This window comes from Bactrocera dorsalis, chromosome 2, assembly GCF_023373825.1.
Source record: "Bactrocera dorsalis isolate Fly_Bdor chromosome 2, ASM2337382v1, whole genome shotgun sequence".
In the NCBI taxonomy this organism is placed as follows: Eukaryota; Metazoa; Arthropoda; class Insecta; order Diptera; family Tephritidae; genus Bactrocera; species Bactrocera dorsalis.
In genome coordinates this window covers 72,401,777-72,417,546 of record NC_064304.1, presented here as the reverse complement: position 1 = coordinate 72,417,546, position 15,770 = coordinate 72,401,777, and the positions used below count along the sequence as shown (strand labels likewise).

The window sequence follows — 15,770 nt, the reverse complement described above, 5'->3', positions numbered from 1 at the left end:
GCTTATTTCATCGGTATGGTATACCGGTTGTTCATAATTTGCCTCGGCTTATAAAGGATAGTTACTCCATGCCTAGCTCAGATGTGGCCAGAATGGGTACTCCTTAGCCCTAGATTTAGGACTATGAAATTAGAGGGATCTTGCCACCCATATGAGGAGCGCTTGGATATGTGCGATAAGAGCGACCTTTTGTAAGTAGGTGCGTCACTGTATCGCATTGGGAGTATGAGGATCTTTTCCTTTTGAGATTTTGTTTATTTTTGTAAATTTATGAAAATTGTCGATTTTTGACTTTTGATACAATTTCGTTATATTTTATGTTTTACTGCATATGTATTAATTTGACGTTTAGTACCGCGCCACATAGTTTGAGATTTTTTAAGCAGGATTTTCTTTTTTTTCATTATTGGCTAAAGCCATCCTGCGGGGCCGAAAAGTTGTATGTGCTTTTAATAATTTGGACTCTCAGAGGTAACTCTGACTTTGTTTTTAGTTCCAATTTGTGGAGTATTGAAAATTTGTGGCTTTGGGGGTAGTCGTACGACGTACCGGCCATTATTTCATCGAGTAGTTGTGGCTTTCGAGTAGCGCTCGCAATACTGATCTTGTGGAGTTTTATTTAATATTCGGGGAAGTTTCCCTATCTCTTGAACTTTCCTTGTGAATTAAGGCATTTGTTAGATTTTTTCTCAACTTGAGTTGGTGTGGTGGTAACTAGTTTTGTAACTAGTCCACTTTGTGTTTCACTGTGCAGCGTTTGAGATCTTTGTGCCTTTGAGCAGCATGGTGTCTGTTGGCAACTTTTAGTATTTTCAGTTCCCGGATTTGCTTTTGCAATTAAACTCTTGGTTTGTTTTATAAATGCGCTTCTTTGGGGTGAGATGGGATATCTGCTGTAATGAAGCATTGTGTGATGTCTTTTATGACAATATAAGCAGTTAAATTTGCTTTTGCAATTTTTAAGATTATGTGTATGGGACAAGCAGTTTGTACAGAGTCTTTTTGATCTGACAAAGTTGTTCCTTTCGTTTATATTAAGTTTTTTAAACTTTTCGCAAGATTTTAGCTTGTGCCCTCTTGTGCATAGTTCGCATGACGTATGTATTCTTTGTTCGGATGTGAACGATTGTATTTTGTTAAAAATTATGTTTGATATGTTTTTGCTTCTAGCTTGGGGTCTATTTAAGCTTCTATTTTGGTCGTGTTTAATTTTCTTAGTTTTGATTATTTTTTCTTCTAACCTTTCCGCAATTTCATATTGGGTGGTGAGAAAATCTTTCATTTGTTGCCACGTTGGGCACTTTTTTCGTGATGAGAGCGATTGCTCCCATAGAAGTAACGACTTTTCTGGTAATGCGGCGGTGCAAATGTTTACCAGAATTGGGTCCCAGCTGTCTGTGGGAATATTTTGTGTCGACAGAATCGACAAACAATTAGAAACAGTGGATTGTAGTGTTACAAATTCTTCACTTGTTCCTTTCTTGATTTTAGGCAAGTTTAGTAGTGTCGTTACTTGTTTATCGACCAGTATTCTTTCATTTTCGTATCTAGCTTTTAGAGCTTCCCAAGCCAAATTGAAATTATCGTCATTAAGAGCGAACTGTTTTACTATTATGCCTGCTTGACCTTTAGTTTTGTATCTGAGGTGATACAATTTTTGCGCTTGTGATAATTGAGGATGGTTTATGTACACGGCCGTGAACATGTCCCGGAAGGACGGCCATTCTTCATAACCTCCGTAAAAGGTTTCTGTGTCACAAGCGGGCAACTCGAGTTGGATGCCTGAACTTGCCTCTTGATATTGTTGCATTTGTTGCAGCTCTACTCTCGGATGTGGAGTAGGTGCAACTGCTTTTATTAGCTTTAATTGATCGGAAATCATAGCTTTCGTTTCTTCATATTGGTCAAGGCAGTTTTCGTAAATATCGTAAGCCGATGATTTAAAATTTTGAGGTAGATCTGAATTGTCAGATTCTACTATGGCGTCATGAGCCGCTTGGAGTCGTATCCAAAAATTATTAAGATTTATAATTTTGATTTCTAGTAGCGATTCCGAGTTTTCGTGAATCGGTGAAGAGGCAAATCTAGTGCAGTATCTTGTTAAACTGTCACTTTCTGATATAAATTTAATAGCCTGTTTTGAGCGTGTAGCTCCTACAGGTTTATTTAGATTTTTGTTATTGTTCATTATTTTTACTGTATGGTAAAATATCTGTCTATATGAATTAAATTTTGCAAAATGAAATACTCTTTTATGTAAATAAGAGTTTGTTATTTCGGATAATATTAGCAAAAGACGTACTTTTATTAATATCGCTTTGTAAGTACTTGTGATATGTATTATTTTTATTTATATTTTGGTTCGAAAATATATTTGAATTCTTAATTACTTTTAAACCGCGCTTTTTATATATAAAAATATTTGATGTCCGAAATTTTGTATTTAGGTACACCCTAATACTCGGACTTATATGTACGTATGTATGTACGTGCTTATGTTTTGTGCAATTGAGTGCTCGTTGAAGAGATCAATTTGCTATTTACATAAAGGCGCGACTTGTTTGTGTTTTTATGATTATGGTTTTGTTCTTAAGCAATTGAGAGCTCGTTAAAGAGATCAATTCGCTTTTTGTACGCAATCCTTCTTGTTTTTGTTTGACAAAGAACAAGGGTATTGCTGAATATTTGCCAATGTGGACTTTGGATAAATATATAGTTACATACAGTTTTATATGTACCAATATCGATTTGTTTTGTTTATTTTGTTCAAATGATATTTATTTGTTTTAGTTTAAATAATTAGTTTCCATTACCAAAATAAACAGTGTTAGTTTACCGTATTATTTAAAGAATGTTACGATAATTACCCTTTCTTTTGAAAAACTAATTAAAATTTATAATTTTAATAAAGTAGCATTAGTACTCGGTGTGGGGTATTAAAATACAGGCAGATTTTATGCCGTATGTTTATAAGTATATATGTATGTATGTATGTGCTCTCATATGCACCCTATGTATGTTTGTCACTTTGTAAGACAAATTGTTTATTATGCACTTTTTAATGTTTTTGGTATCAGTATATGCATATGTAGTCTGTATGTATATTAAAATTATGCATAGAGAGATAAGAAAATATGCATGTATGTTTTATTTTTCTCTCTAGCTTTGTTTTTTTTTTTTTGTTAATGCCTTTGCCTATTTAGAGTTTGCAATCCTGCTTATTGTTTTTGTTAAACATAAGGGTATTGCCTGAGAAATTTGTAAGTAAATACTTGAATTCCTTATTCTGATTCTTAAATTGTTGTGTATGGAAACACAAAGGTAAGCATATAAGGCTATCACTTTTATGTACATATATATTGGATATGTATGTATATTTATTTCATATCGGAATTTAGTTTTTTTTCCTGAAACGGATAGTTTATTACAGGTTTTATATATGATTACATATATAAAACTGTAACTTTAGGCATACATACATACGTGCAAAATATACAATAACAAGTAAATGGAAACGATACAACTCACTTTATCTTCCCACAAGGGTTTTTTGGGGGATAATATGTAAGTGTAAATGTATGTAAGGGCTTTATCGCCAATTCCTTTATTCCTCCTCTTCTACAGTCTTTCAGCTGCCTGGTTTCTTGAGCGTTTTGTTTCTCTTTTTTTGCTCCAGCTGACTACCTCCTTCTGCCGTTGTTTGGTTTGTGTATGTATATTTGTTGTAATGTGCGCGCTCGTTTGATGCGTTTTTGTGTTTTTTCGTTGTTTTAATGTTTAGGCATTTTTAGATTTCGCGCCCGATTTATTTGTTTTACTTTGTTTTTATTTATGTTTTTCTATAAGTTTTCGCGCCCGATTGTCTTTGTCTTTTGTGATTTTTATTGTTTTTTGTTTGTTGAAATTGTTTATTATATTTTGTTAGCTTCTACATTTTGTGTCAGTGCACTTTTTTACGTATGTACGAAAGTATGTACTTGTATATGGGCTGTTTGGGTCACTGCACTTTATGTTTTTATTTATTTGTGTTTTCACATTAATCACTTTTTGTCACCTCTTTTTAAGTTGTATATGTATGTATATTTGCGTGACACTGAACTTTTCTTCCTTATATTTATGTATCTGAATGTTTAATTTCTTTCAGCGCACCATATATGTATGTATGTCAAAATGTTTATTTTTTTTATGAAGTTTTGTGTAAACCAATAGTGCCTTTCTGTAAGGCTCGAAGGACCATGTTTAATTGGGTGCCCAGCTTAGTGGGAGGCACACCCTTCAGTCACTTACACTCGCGTTATATTCTATTTACTTATGTGAGTGAAAATGCGGTGAATCTCAGATAGATGATATTAGAATTTATTTTTTTTATAACAAATTATTTAACAATTAATTTATGGTATATATAACGAATACAGCCCGGTGGCTGCTGATGGAGACTTGAGGTATCGTGGACGACTCGAATTAACGCGCACAGGTTTAATGGATTGGATACCCGAAGAGGAGCGTGAGGTGCTATCGCGGCGCAGCGTATATGCGAATGTTCCAAGAACGAATGTAGATGTGCGAACTGTATGTGACGAATTGCTGGCACGAATGTTTTGAATCTGCTCAGGAGACCATCCTTTATGCTGAGTGGGTGGATTTACAAGTGTGGTGAGTTGTCTTGTGTGCGAGTGTGGAGTCGTCAAGTACTAGTGTGTACTAGTTTTTCCGGTTAAAGTGGGGGGATGCTTAACTCATTTAAACAAATGGGCTCCATCTTCTCCGGATCTGAATCCATTGGATTTCAGTATATGGGGATACATGCTTGACAAATAAAAAAATTTGAAAAACATAAGATTGGATCAATTCAAGCGTCTTTTAATCAAAATTTGGGACGAAATTCCAGATGAAGTGGTGCATGCCGCCTGCAATAGTTTTCAGAAACGTTTGAAGCTGGTAAAAAAAATCAAAGGTGAACGATTTGAACTTAAGCAGTCCTAATGTAAGCCAACAGTCTTTATAATAAATAAAATTGTTTAATTGCTCAAAATATCAAAAAATAAACTTTTTCTACAAAAAATAAAGTGCGACAGTTATTTGGGCCCACCCTGTAATAATAAAATAAATGCGGAACGAAAATTAAAAATGGAGCACGGAGCACATCTGCTGTCTATCGTATCGTAAACCAAAAAGATGCTAGTGCCTTGCCCGTCCTCATGTGTGTTAAATTCGTGATGTTGGTATTGTATGCGTGTGATGTGGAATGTGATGATGATGTGGTGTGGAATGATAATGTGGTGTGGAAGTGTACTATTGTGAGGGGGGTCTGAGACTCATTTAGCCACCGAGTTTTACCCTTTTAAACTCTATTTGAAACTATATTTATGAATATAAAGATTTTCAGCATATACTCTTATATTATTATTCAAATTACAAACTTCATTATTACTGTACCAATTCTTATTTTAAAATCCGTTTTCAGGGTTACGTATTACCAACTAATATATCACAAGGTGTTATCATAAGCAATCATTCATTGGTTCTACAAGGTGTTAATAAAGCAAGTGGTGGCAACTTTTCATGTATTGGATATAATACTGAAGGAGAAGGACAAAGCCCTGTTTTCAACCTAGACATCTTATGTAAGTGAAATGAAAGGTTTTCAAAAATAAAATAATATGCAATCTAATTTCAACTATCATTTGTAGTCGAGAATTTTTTTTTACAATAAATGTGAAAAAATATGAGATTATCTTTTCCCGATAATATTCGTAGTATGTTTGTTAAAAATTGGTGGGATCGGGTAAGTGCTTTACTTAGCCCCCAAATACCTAATACTTATAGAAATACTAGCTGACCCGGCAGATTTCGTACTGCCTTAATCGATAGATAAAAGACCTAAACTTTTCAATAAAATAATTTTAAAATAAACAGAACGAATCCGTTTTTAATAAAAAAGCTTTTTAATGATGTTTCTTACTTGTTGAATTCTGAATACAACTCTGCAAACCAATCCTGTACTCTTATACTATACATATGAATGTACATAACTTGTCTATGTACTATAAAACAGTACATTAGATCATACAATTATTGTAAAACGGCAGTCTGAATAAATGCGTTAATAATATCGGTTACGAGTTTTTCTTTCTCTGCGCGAAAACTGTTAAAAAGGTTATGGGCCCAGATAGATATGGGTTTCAAGTTTTCGGTTCGTAAGAATATTTAAGTTACGATAATTCGGTTAATTTCCTCATCCGGCGTCAAAAGCAATAAACGCGGTAAAATGGCTAATGCTATAGCTAGCGTCGAAAAATTGAGTGGCGACAATTATGCCACTTGGAGCATCCAAATGAAAAGCCTTCTCATCCCTCTGGATTTCTGGAGTGCTGTCACGGAAAAGTGTCCAGAAGCGGAATCAGAAAAGGCAGCCTGGCTTCTGTGCGACAGGAAGGCACTTGCGATTATAACGTTGAGCGTAAAGCCAAGCGAACTCATCGATATAAAAAACTGCATCACAGCTAAAAGTGCTTGGGATACGTTGAGCGCTATTTACAAGGCAGACACAGCATGCAGAAAAGTAAATTTATTTAAAAAATTAATTCAGTTCCAATTCAAAACCAGCGAGAAATTTTCGGTTCAACTAAAGGAATTCCGCTGCATCGTAGATGACTTGAAAGAAGTAAGTTTAGAGATGGAAGATGATTTCTTGTCCATTCTATTACTTTGTTCATTACCTGACGAATTGGAGAATTTTGTGGTGGCAATGGAAAGTAGGGACGTATTGCCAAAATTGGACAATCTCATTGCTAAGATTTTGGAAGAGGAGCAAAGGCACGGTGAAAAGTGCAATAGCGGAGAAACAGTTTTCTTAGCAAATGATATAAGGCCACACACTGTAAATAAAAGAAGCGTCAACAGCAGCAGCAAAGGCACAAGCAGCAGAGTCAACATCAGCAGTAGCAGTGGCAGAGGTATGGGCAGCGAGTTCAGCGTCGGTAACAGCAAAAGTGCCTACAGCTATAGTGATAATAGAACGAAAATGAAGGAAAAAGGAAGAGCTAACGCAAGTCGAATTTCCAGTAATAACAACAACAACATACGGTGTTATAAGTTCGGACGTAGAGGTCATATATGTAAGCTCTCAGTGCTTTGTCGCAGGTAACAACGCGCTAGTAGATGACAAAGCTTGGTCACTATTTGACAAGGAGAGAAATTTAAACGGCGTTTGAATTATCGACAGCGGCGCAACGTCTCATATGTGCAATAATGCAAAATTTTTTAGTTCTCTTGTTCGTGATAAACATAAAATTATTTTAGCATCAGGTGACTATATTTATGCACAAGGGAAAGGAACAGTTGTTTTGAGGACAAAATACACAATAATACATTTAAGAGACGTATGGTACGTTCCAAATCTACATTCCAATTTCTTTTCAATCGGTAAAGCCGCTGAAAGTGGAAACGTAATTAAATTTGAAGAAAATAGTGTTTGATACAAAATAAAATGGGAAAGACAATTTTAACTGCTAAATTAGAAAATGGCATGTATATTGCTAACATAAAAAGAAACGCGGATAGTGTTAATGCGATTAGTGAATGCGCAAGTAATTGGCACAGGCAGTTCGGTCATCTTAACATAAACGATTTAAACAAATTATCAAAAATGAATATGGTGAGTGGTTTAAACATTAAAATTCTGAAAATCCTTGACTGCTTAACTTGTGCGGTGTGTACGAGTAAAATTCACAGTGTTCCCTATGCCAACTGTAGCAATGTTTATTCGAAAAATGTTTTAGACTTAGTACATACAGATTTATGCGGGCCAATGGGTGTGAGTTCGGTTTGGCGGTGCATCATATTTCATTTCATTTATAGACGATTATTCGAGGCATATGGTGGTTTATTTTTTAAAAAGAAAATCGGATGAATTCGACATGTTTAAATAACTCCGTAAAATATTTGGGTTTGACTTTGATGGCAGTTTTTAATGCCCTATTTGGAATGCCATCCAAACCAGGTGCTTTTGTGTTACCGAAACGTTCCGAAGCTTTCATGACTTCATTGTCATCCACTGGCAGAAAAACTGGAAGCTCTATGCTATCTAGGTCTACTGTTTGCGTTTGTTGTTTTGGAAACAGAGTCTCTACTATCTCCTTAAGTAGTATAGGGCAGGTCGGCATTTGTCATTTGTCACCTCTAATTTTAGTCATTACCGCTTTATACGCTCCATCCCATGGATTTTCTTCCGCTTTATTGCAGAGTTCTTTAAAGCACGCAGCTTTGCTTTTCTTGATTGCTGCTCTAAGTTCTTTCCGTCTTGTTTTAAACGTTTCGCGCAGTCGCTCAAATTCCAGAGTTCCTCTACTTCTTTGATATCTCCGCCGGATTTTGTTGCAGTCACTTCTTAAAACAGCAATTTCACCATTCGACCAATATACTGGCTTTCGGCGATGGTTGTATTTTTTTCTTACCATAGCAGCATCGCATGCTCTGCTAACATGGTCAGTCAATAGTTTTGCTTGTTTATTCGCGTCTTAATTTTTCGTCCATCATTATCTTAAATAAGTCTTCATCTATTGATTCGTTTTTCCATCCCATACTTTGAGCTATTTTTGGCCGCCCAGTTCTCTTTTGGCATTTATTAATATTGCAAGTGTCTATCATTATCGCTTGGTGGTCACTATGTGTGTATATATCACATATTTGCCACTTCGTCTTTCCTGCTAGGGATCTACTCACAAACGCAATGTCGATTATGAAACCATATCCATTTTTTTCAAATGTATTCTTGGTTCCCGTGTTTAGCAGCACCACATCAAGTACCGAGAATGCTTTTAGCAAAGAATTCCCACGTTGATTAGTTCTTCTGCTTCTCCATTCCAAGGCCCAGGCGTTGAAGTCTCCTACAATTAGGTTCGGAGTTGTTGTTTGGGCATCTCTAACAAGTTCGTCAAGAATTTTCTCGTACGCTTCTAGCGATAAACTTGGTGGCAAGTAGCAACTATAGATGTGGGTACCACAAACTTTTGCTCTGGCATAGAAGGATTGGCTAGTCAGTGTTCTTTCGTGCACCGCCTTATCGCCGCAGACCCATATTGCCACTTTACCTGTGCTATCTGAGACCCATGTTCCTGCCCTTAAACTTTTGTATTGCTCGCATATTATTGCAACATCTATTTTATTTTCGTACACTGTTTGTTTTAGCAGTTCTTGCGCTGCTTCGCAGTGGTTTAAATTTGCTTGGAAGATTTTCATTTCCTATTGCTGCTTGCTGCTAGATAAACTGGGCATCTTTTGCTGCCGATTTGATGGTTTGTATTCGACCTTCCATTTATTTTGCAGGATACACAAAACGGTTCCTTCACACATGCCTTAGCAAAGTGACCCTTTTCTCCACACTTCATGCAGCATTTGCTCCTGTCTTCTGGGTTTGTGCACTTGCTTGCTATGTGGCCATATTCGAGGCATCTATAGCATTTTTTAAGGATCACAGTTTCGCGTATTCTACACACAACCCAGCCAATCTTTATTTTTCCTGCGTCTAGTAGACGCCTTGCTTCTTTCTCTGGAAGGCTTAAAACTGCTATTTGTGTTCCTGCATACGCTTTTCTAATGTTTCTAATTGAACTCTTTTCTACATTGAGTTCTTTTAGTTGCGATCGAATTGCTTGAACTACATCGTCCTTTATAGTCACATCGTCTAGGTCTCGAATTTCTATTATTTTCTCCTGCGTTAAAACTATAATTTCCACCTTGTTGCTTAGAACTTTACAAATATCTTCCTTGTATCCATTGCTGCTTCCTTTTTGAACTCTCGCTAGCTCCAACAGAATCTCTCCTTTTGCTGTTTTTTTGATACGCGATACGTTCTCGCCCAAATTTTGGAGAGTTTCCTCTTTTTTAACAGCTTGTAGTATCTCACTATAGGACATGTCCCCAGTTTTCGTAATCACCAGCGCATCCGGTTTCGGAGGGGGCCTGCGAATAACTTTCCTTTACTCTTTGATGACTTTCCTCCCTTTGTTTTTGACTGTCATCCAGCCTCCATTCTTTGGCGCTTCTTTTATTTTTTCATTTATTTTGCCTTCCATTCCGTTTTTCACCATCTCCACCTGATCGGATGTCTTGCTCTTTTTGGGTGGTGTTTTCCGATTGGCATTCTTTTCTTCGCGCATTCTTTTGGGTGTTGCTTCTGTCACATTTTTAGCAAGGTTAGTTGCTCGATCTGTTTTTCTAGAGCTTGCATTTTACTTTTGTGCACGTGTATGCAGCCTCGAAATGGCACTTAAAAGCTCTCGCATGTCATTATTTATGGAACGTTCCGGTGGATGCATCAAACTTATGAGTTTCTTGATGCTGTCGCCTAGCTCTGCCATGTAATCCCTGCCCGTTTGCACAGTTTTGACTGGAGGCGTGCAACCTATTTGTAGCGAGGGCGGCGACGATCTTGCCCGTACAGGCCTTTCCATGGAAATAACCTTTTCAGGTGTTCGAGCTAACTTTGACCCTCGCTTAAAGGCGTCTACTATCACGCTATCATTGCAGTCATTGGATATCGACGGCCGGGAGCCTGTTTGCTCACCCCCTACAACCGCCGGCACTGGGCTTTTTACACCCTGCACCGTAACTTGAATATTTTTCGTACTCGCAGACATGTTTTTATTTATTCCGGGATCCTACCCGTACCATTTTATACCTACTGGAAGATGATTTTTTCCAGCCGCTTACCGCTTACCCGTACCATTTTATACCTACTGGAAGATGATTTTTTCCAGCCGCTCCTAACATAGAGACAGACGCTTCCGGGAATTTTGTTGGTTTGACACTTAGTTATGGGCGGTGTCACAGAGACTTCGTCGGGCAGATGTAGCTTTTTTGGCTACACCCTCCACCTCTGCTGCTTTGGTTGGGGACTGCTTATTGAATATTCGCAGCTAACCTTCATATCTGGAGGCCGTTCAACTATCCGCCACCTGCTGACCCCCACAGTAGCCCAAGCTAGCCATTTGTGGTGGTTTGGTAGCTGCGTGTGTGTGGTATTTTCTGCTGATTCCAATGGATGTGTGGTGTGTGGGGAAACTGCTGTCTTCAGCTGTGGTGTATGGGCCAGTGTTGCTTGTGAGTGGTGTGTTGTGTGGTGTAGTGGCGCGTAAGGGCGGGAAACTCATTTAGCCAATATGTATGTATGTAATTTTGTGTGCACGTAAACAAATTTGAAAGAATCATTCGCATACACACAACTTCGTATGTAAATATATATACCCATTGTTTCATACAAAAACTCCGTTGTCACGGAAAACCAATGGTCAATGAGTGGAAGGACTGATGTGACGACAAAAGCGTCACAACATTGTGTTGTCGGTAGAATATCCAAGCTGTGCCGAAAAAAATAAACAAATGTTCGCCGATTGTCACCGCTTCCCTTGCCGCTGTAACAGCTTCGCCTACAAACCAACGTAAATATGTATGTTTGTGTGTGAGCTTGCATACATATCGGCAAATTTTTGCGAGCCGCATAAAAATATTTTTCACATTCCTTGACAAATATAGTAAATCCCGGTTATGTGCTACAATCAAAGATACAGATACTTGTAGTTAAAAATAAAAATATAATTTAATAAACTATGTTGTGGCGTCTGCTTTTACGAATGAATCGAATATGCTTTTTGAAAGTAAGTTTGCGTTCATGAATGAAAATTTTTTTGTTGTGTATTGTACTATAAATTTTGAAGTCGACCATTTTGATTTCTGATGCCATTTAGACGATTGTTGTTTTTGTAGAATATTATTTGTAATTTTTGCGGGTGACATATTTACATGTGAACGCATATATGTAAGTATGTATGTTGTGTGTGCATTGTTTTCATGGGAATGTCATACCAACATATTTGATCTGGCAACTCTGCTTGTTGAGAGAGTGAATAGTTGTGAGTGCTAGGAAGGGTTAATTGTTTTTGGTGAGAGGGGATGGAAAATTGACAAAATCTGCTCGTCAATCCGGAGAGTGCAAGGCGCGGCATTCGGGTGTATTGGGGTGCAGAACCAGCGACCTACAATCACTGACTAATCTGGATTTGAAGGTTTGTCATTTCGTCCATATCACTTTTCATTGGACACAGAGGAGAAAACCATCAGCTGTTTGGGAGACTTTTTTTTTGGCGCCACAAAAAATTCTTATATTACCTTAGCCTAAAAGTATACCAAAAATTTTGTTCAACAATTATACCTAAGGCAACGAAGTTATAGGGTTGCCAAGTATTGTTTATTTTTTATTTTATATTTATATCTTTAATTGTTTATATGAATATAATTATAAGCAAATAACCAATTATGCCAATTATCAAGACACCACCTCCAGGAGGGGGTAAATTGAGTAAAACTGCCAAAAAAGATGTCACAATAGAAGAACTTACAAAGAAGCTAGAAAAAATGGAAGAAATGTGTAAAAAACTCTCAATCGAAGTAAATACTTTAAAAGCCGAAAATATAAAGCTTAAGTCCGCTGATGTGAAGAAAATCCAGAATTTGGAAAATAAAGTCGAATTCTCAACGGATGAGGAAGAACTAGCTAGAGAAACGGAATGGATTCTAAAAAAAAGACCGGCTAAAAAACGAAAAGCAGAGTATTCTCCTGATCTTCAGGAAAAAGAGAATAACGCCATATCAAACCCGCTTGCCCCAAAAAATAGTACGCGGCCTCCACCAATTATGGTGTCTGGAGATGCCAACGGCAATAATTATCAGCAACTATATGCTATTGCTAAATCAGAAGCAAAAAACAATTTTACTATTAAACTTCTGAATAATGGAATATATAAAGTAAATACTTTCTCCGTAGAGGACTATAGATGCATATCGAAAGCACTTTCGTGTAGAAATATATCTTGGTATAGCTTTGAGAATAAGCAAACGCGGCCAATTAGAGTTATTGTAAAAAATTTGCACAATTCTTATGATCCAAAATCGATTATTGATGACTTAAAAGAGCAAGGATTAAATGCACTGAGTGCTGTCAACCGTCTCCAATGGAAAACTAAAACTCCCCTTGACATGTTTTTGGTAACATTCGATCCCATGGAGAACATAAAAAAGATTTACGAAACTAAAACAATACTAAATTCAATTGTTTCTATTGAACCGGTAAAACTCCCGAAGATGATACCACAATGCAAACATTGCCAGTCATTTGGCCACACACAAAACTATTGTGGCAAACAACCAAGATGCGTTAAGTGTGCCGGTAAGCATAAAACATCTGAGTGTTCGAAACCAGAAAACCAACAGCCTAAATGCTGTAACTGTGGGGAAGCACATCCAGCCAACTATCGAGGGTGCCTTGTTGCCAAAGAATTACAGAAAATACGAGCTAACACAATTGGCCACAAAAAAGATGATGGTCTAGCCCAAAAAGTAGAAGGTCCTGTAGACTTTAGAACAAAAAACAATGAACATCAACAGCAAGAAGATCAAAAAACTACAGCTGAAACATCAAACAAATTTACTTTTGCTCATGTTCTAAAAACAAATAATAATGATAAGATATCCAATAGCAGCATTCTATCACAGATCTTACAGAAACTTAATAAACAAGAGGAATTCAACACTTCATTACAAAATCGCTTAAGCAAGCTTGAAAAATATCTTTTTAATACCAAAGATGTCTAAGTCTATAAAAATTCTTTTATGGAACTCAAATGGATTAATCAAACATAAGAATGAAATCGAAATTGTACTGAACTCAGAAAATGTTGACGTATGTATGGTATCGGAGACACATTTTACGTCACAAACCTATTTTAAAATTAAAAACTACGAAACTTACCACACAATTCATCCTAGCAATTGCGCCCGTGGCGGAAGCGCAATACTAATCAAAAGTACGATCAAACATTTTGAGGAAGAAAAACTTTCATCTGATAAGTTTCAGGCTACAACAGTGACTATTTACGGAGTTAAAAGTCCACTCTCACTTACCTCTGTGTACAGTCCTCCAAGGCATCAAATCCAATTTGAAGAGTACCAACACTTAATAAACAGACACAGGTATATATTCATAATGGGTGGAGATTTCAACGCAAAGAACACGCACTGGGGCTCAAGGCTTACGACTACAAAGGGGAGAGAGCTCTATAAAGCACTGCAGTCAACCGGAAGTTACGCATTCTCGACGAACTTACCATCATATTGGCCATCAGACAATCAAAAGATTCCAGACCTGATAGATTTTTTCATTGTTGGCAAAATATCCCGGAACTATTTGTCGATCAATCAGGGTTATGATCTTAACTCGGATCATTCCCCAATCTATTTGAACTATAGTGAAACGGTCATCTTTAAAGACAAAGCAGCGGCCTTGTATAATAAACGTACAGATTGGGAATATTTTAGAACAATGATGGAATGTTACGAAAGTAAATATGACTCTATATTAAATATAGACCAGTTGGAATCTGAAATTTTTCACTTTACAACAAGTATACAACACGCAGCTTGGAAAAGTACACCGGAATTAAAGAAAATGGCAATAAACTCTCAATATCCTAATGATATAAGGGAAACAATTAAATTAAAGAGAAAGCTACGACGTAAGTGGCATCGAACTCGTTGCCCAGCTGATAAATCTATTTTAAATAAAGTCTGTAAAGATCTTAATCGGAAAATTAAGAGGTTTAAAAATGAAAGTTTCACAAAATATCTTCGTTCCCTAAGCAATAGAAAAAATTCTGAGTACTCTCTTTGGAAAAGCTGTAAAAGACTACAAGCACCAGAAACTCAAGTATGTCCCATTAAAATAAGTGCTGATAGCTGGGCCAGAGACGATTCAAAAAAAGCCGAAGTATTTTCGGATTATTTAGCCAAAATATTCTCCCCATATGAAACACACGTTGATTATCCTACTGCTTCCAGTCAAGAAAACGAAAAAATCCCATGTTGCACAAGTAGTGAGCTAAGTGAGGAAATCAAAAATCTTAAAAACAAAAAATCCCCAGGTTACGACCTGATTACTGCCGAGGTCCTAAAACAGCTTCCTCAAATAAGTATAGTAAAAATTACCAACATTATTAACGCAGCTTTTCATCTTAAATACGTGCCAACTTATTGGAAAGTTGCTGAAATTATCATGATTCCAAAGCCAGGAAAACCAGGATATGATGTATCTTCTTACAGGCCCATATCACTTCTACCGATAATATCGAAGATATTTGAGAAAATTCTCATAAAACGTATCAATAAAATCATTGAACGGAAAAGCATAATTCCAGCGCACCAATTTGGGTTTCGAGCCAACCATTCTACGATTGATCAAATCCACAGGATAACACACATTATTGAGAAAGTCTTTGAGGAAAAAAAATTCTGTTCTGCCGTATTTTTGGATGTTGCAAAAGCGTTCGATAAAGTTTGTCACAAAGGACTGCTTTCGAAACTGAAACTAATTTTACCGAAACAGTATTATGACATCATAAAATCGTATTTATCTGATCGCTACTTTCGCGTTAAACAAGGTGACAAATATTCTGATCTTAGGGACATAAAAGCTGGAGTTCCACAAGGTAGTGTGTTGGGTCCTCTTCTTTATATTATATTCACGCACGACCTGCCAATAGACTGTAATTATACAACAGCCACATTTGCAGATGATACCGCGTTGCTTGCTGTTGGTAGTAGTGAACACGAGTCCACTAAAAATCTCCAAAAAGCTGTAAATAAAGTCGTACAATGGGCAAAGAAATGGCAGATAAAGCTAAATGAAGCTAAGTCTGTACACATTGTTTTCACATACA

The 15,770-nt window shown here is 36.8% G+C and overlaps 2 protein-coding genes across 10 annotated transcripts in view; both read left to right on the top strand.

Annotated features, from left to right (window-relative positions):
• Positions 1–15,770, top strand: part of LOC125776627 (uncharacterized) — a 518,523-nt gene that overhangs the window by 122,648 nt on the left and 380,105 nt on the right. The gene's annotated exons all lie outside the window — the stretch shown is intronic.
• LOC115066219 (hemicentin-2-like) overlaps positions 1–15,770 on the top strand; it is a 469,188-nt gene that overhangs the window by 210,714 nt on the left and 242,704 nt on the right. For all 9 annotated transcript variants that reach the window (XR_007421871.1, XR_007421874.1, XR_007421873.1 and 6 more), the window contains exon 9: positions 5,465–5,624. Coding sequence is in view for 5 of the 9 variants with exons in the window: in XM_049449924.1 (XP_049305881.1) it covers positions 5,465–5,624 (160 nt within the window). In the remaining 4 variants the exon portion in view is untranslated. The remainder of the gene's footprint in view (positions 1–5,464; positions 5,625–15,770) is intronic.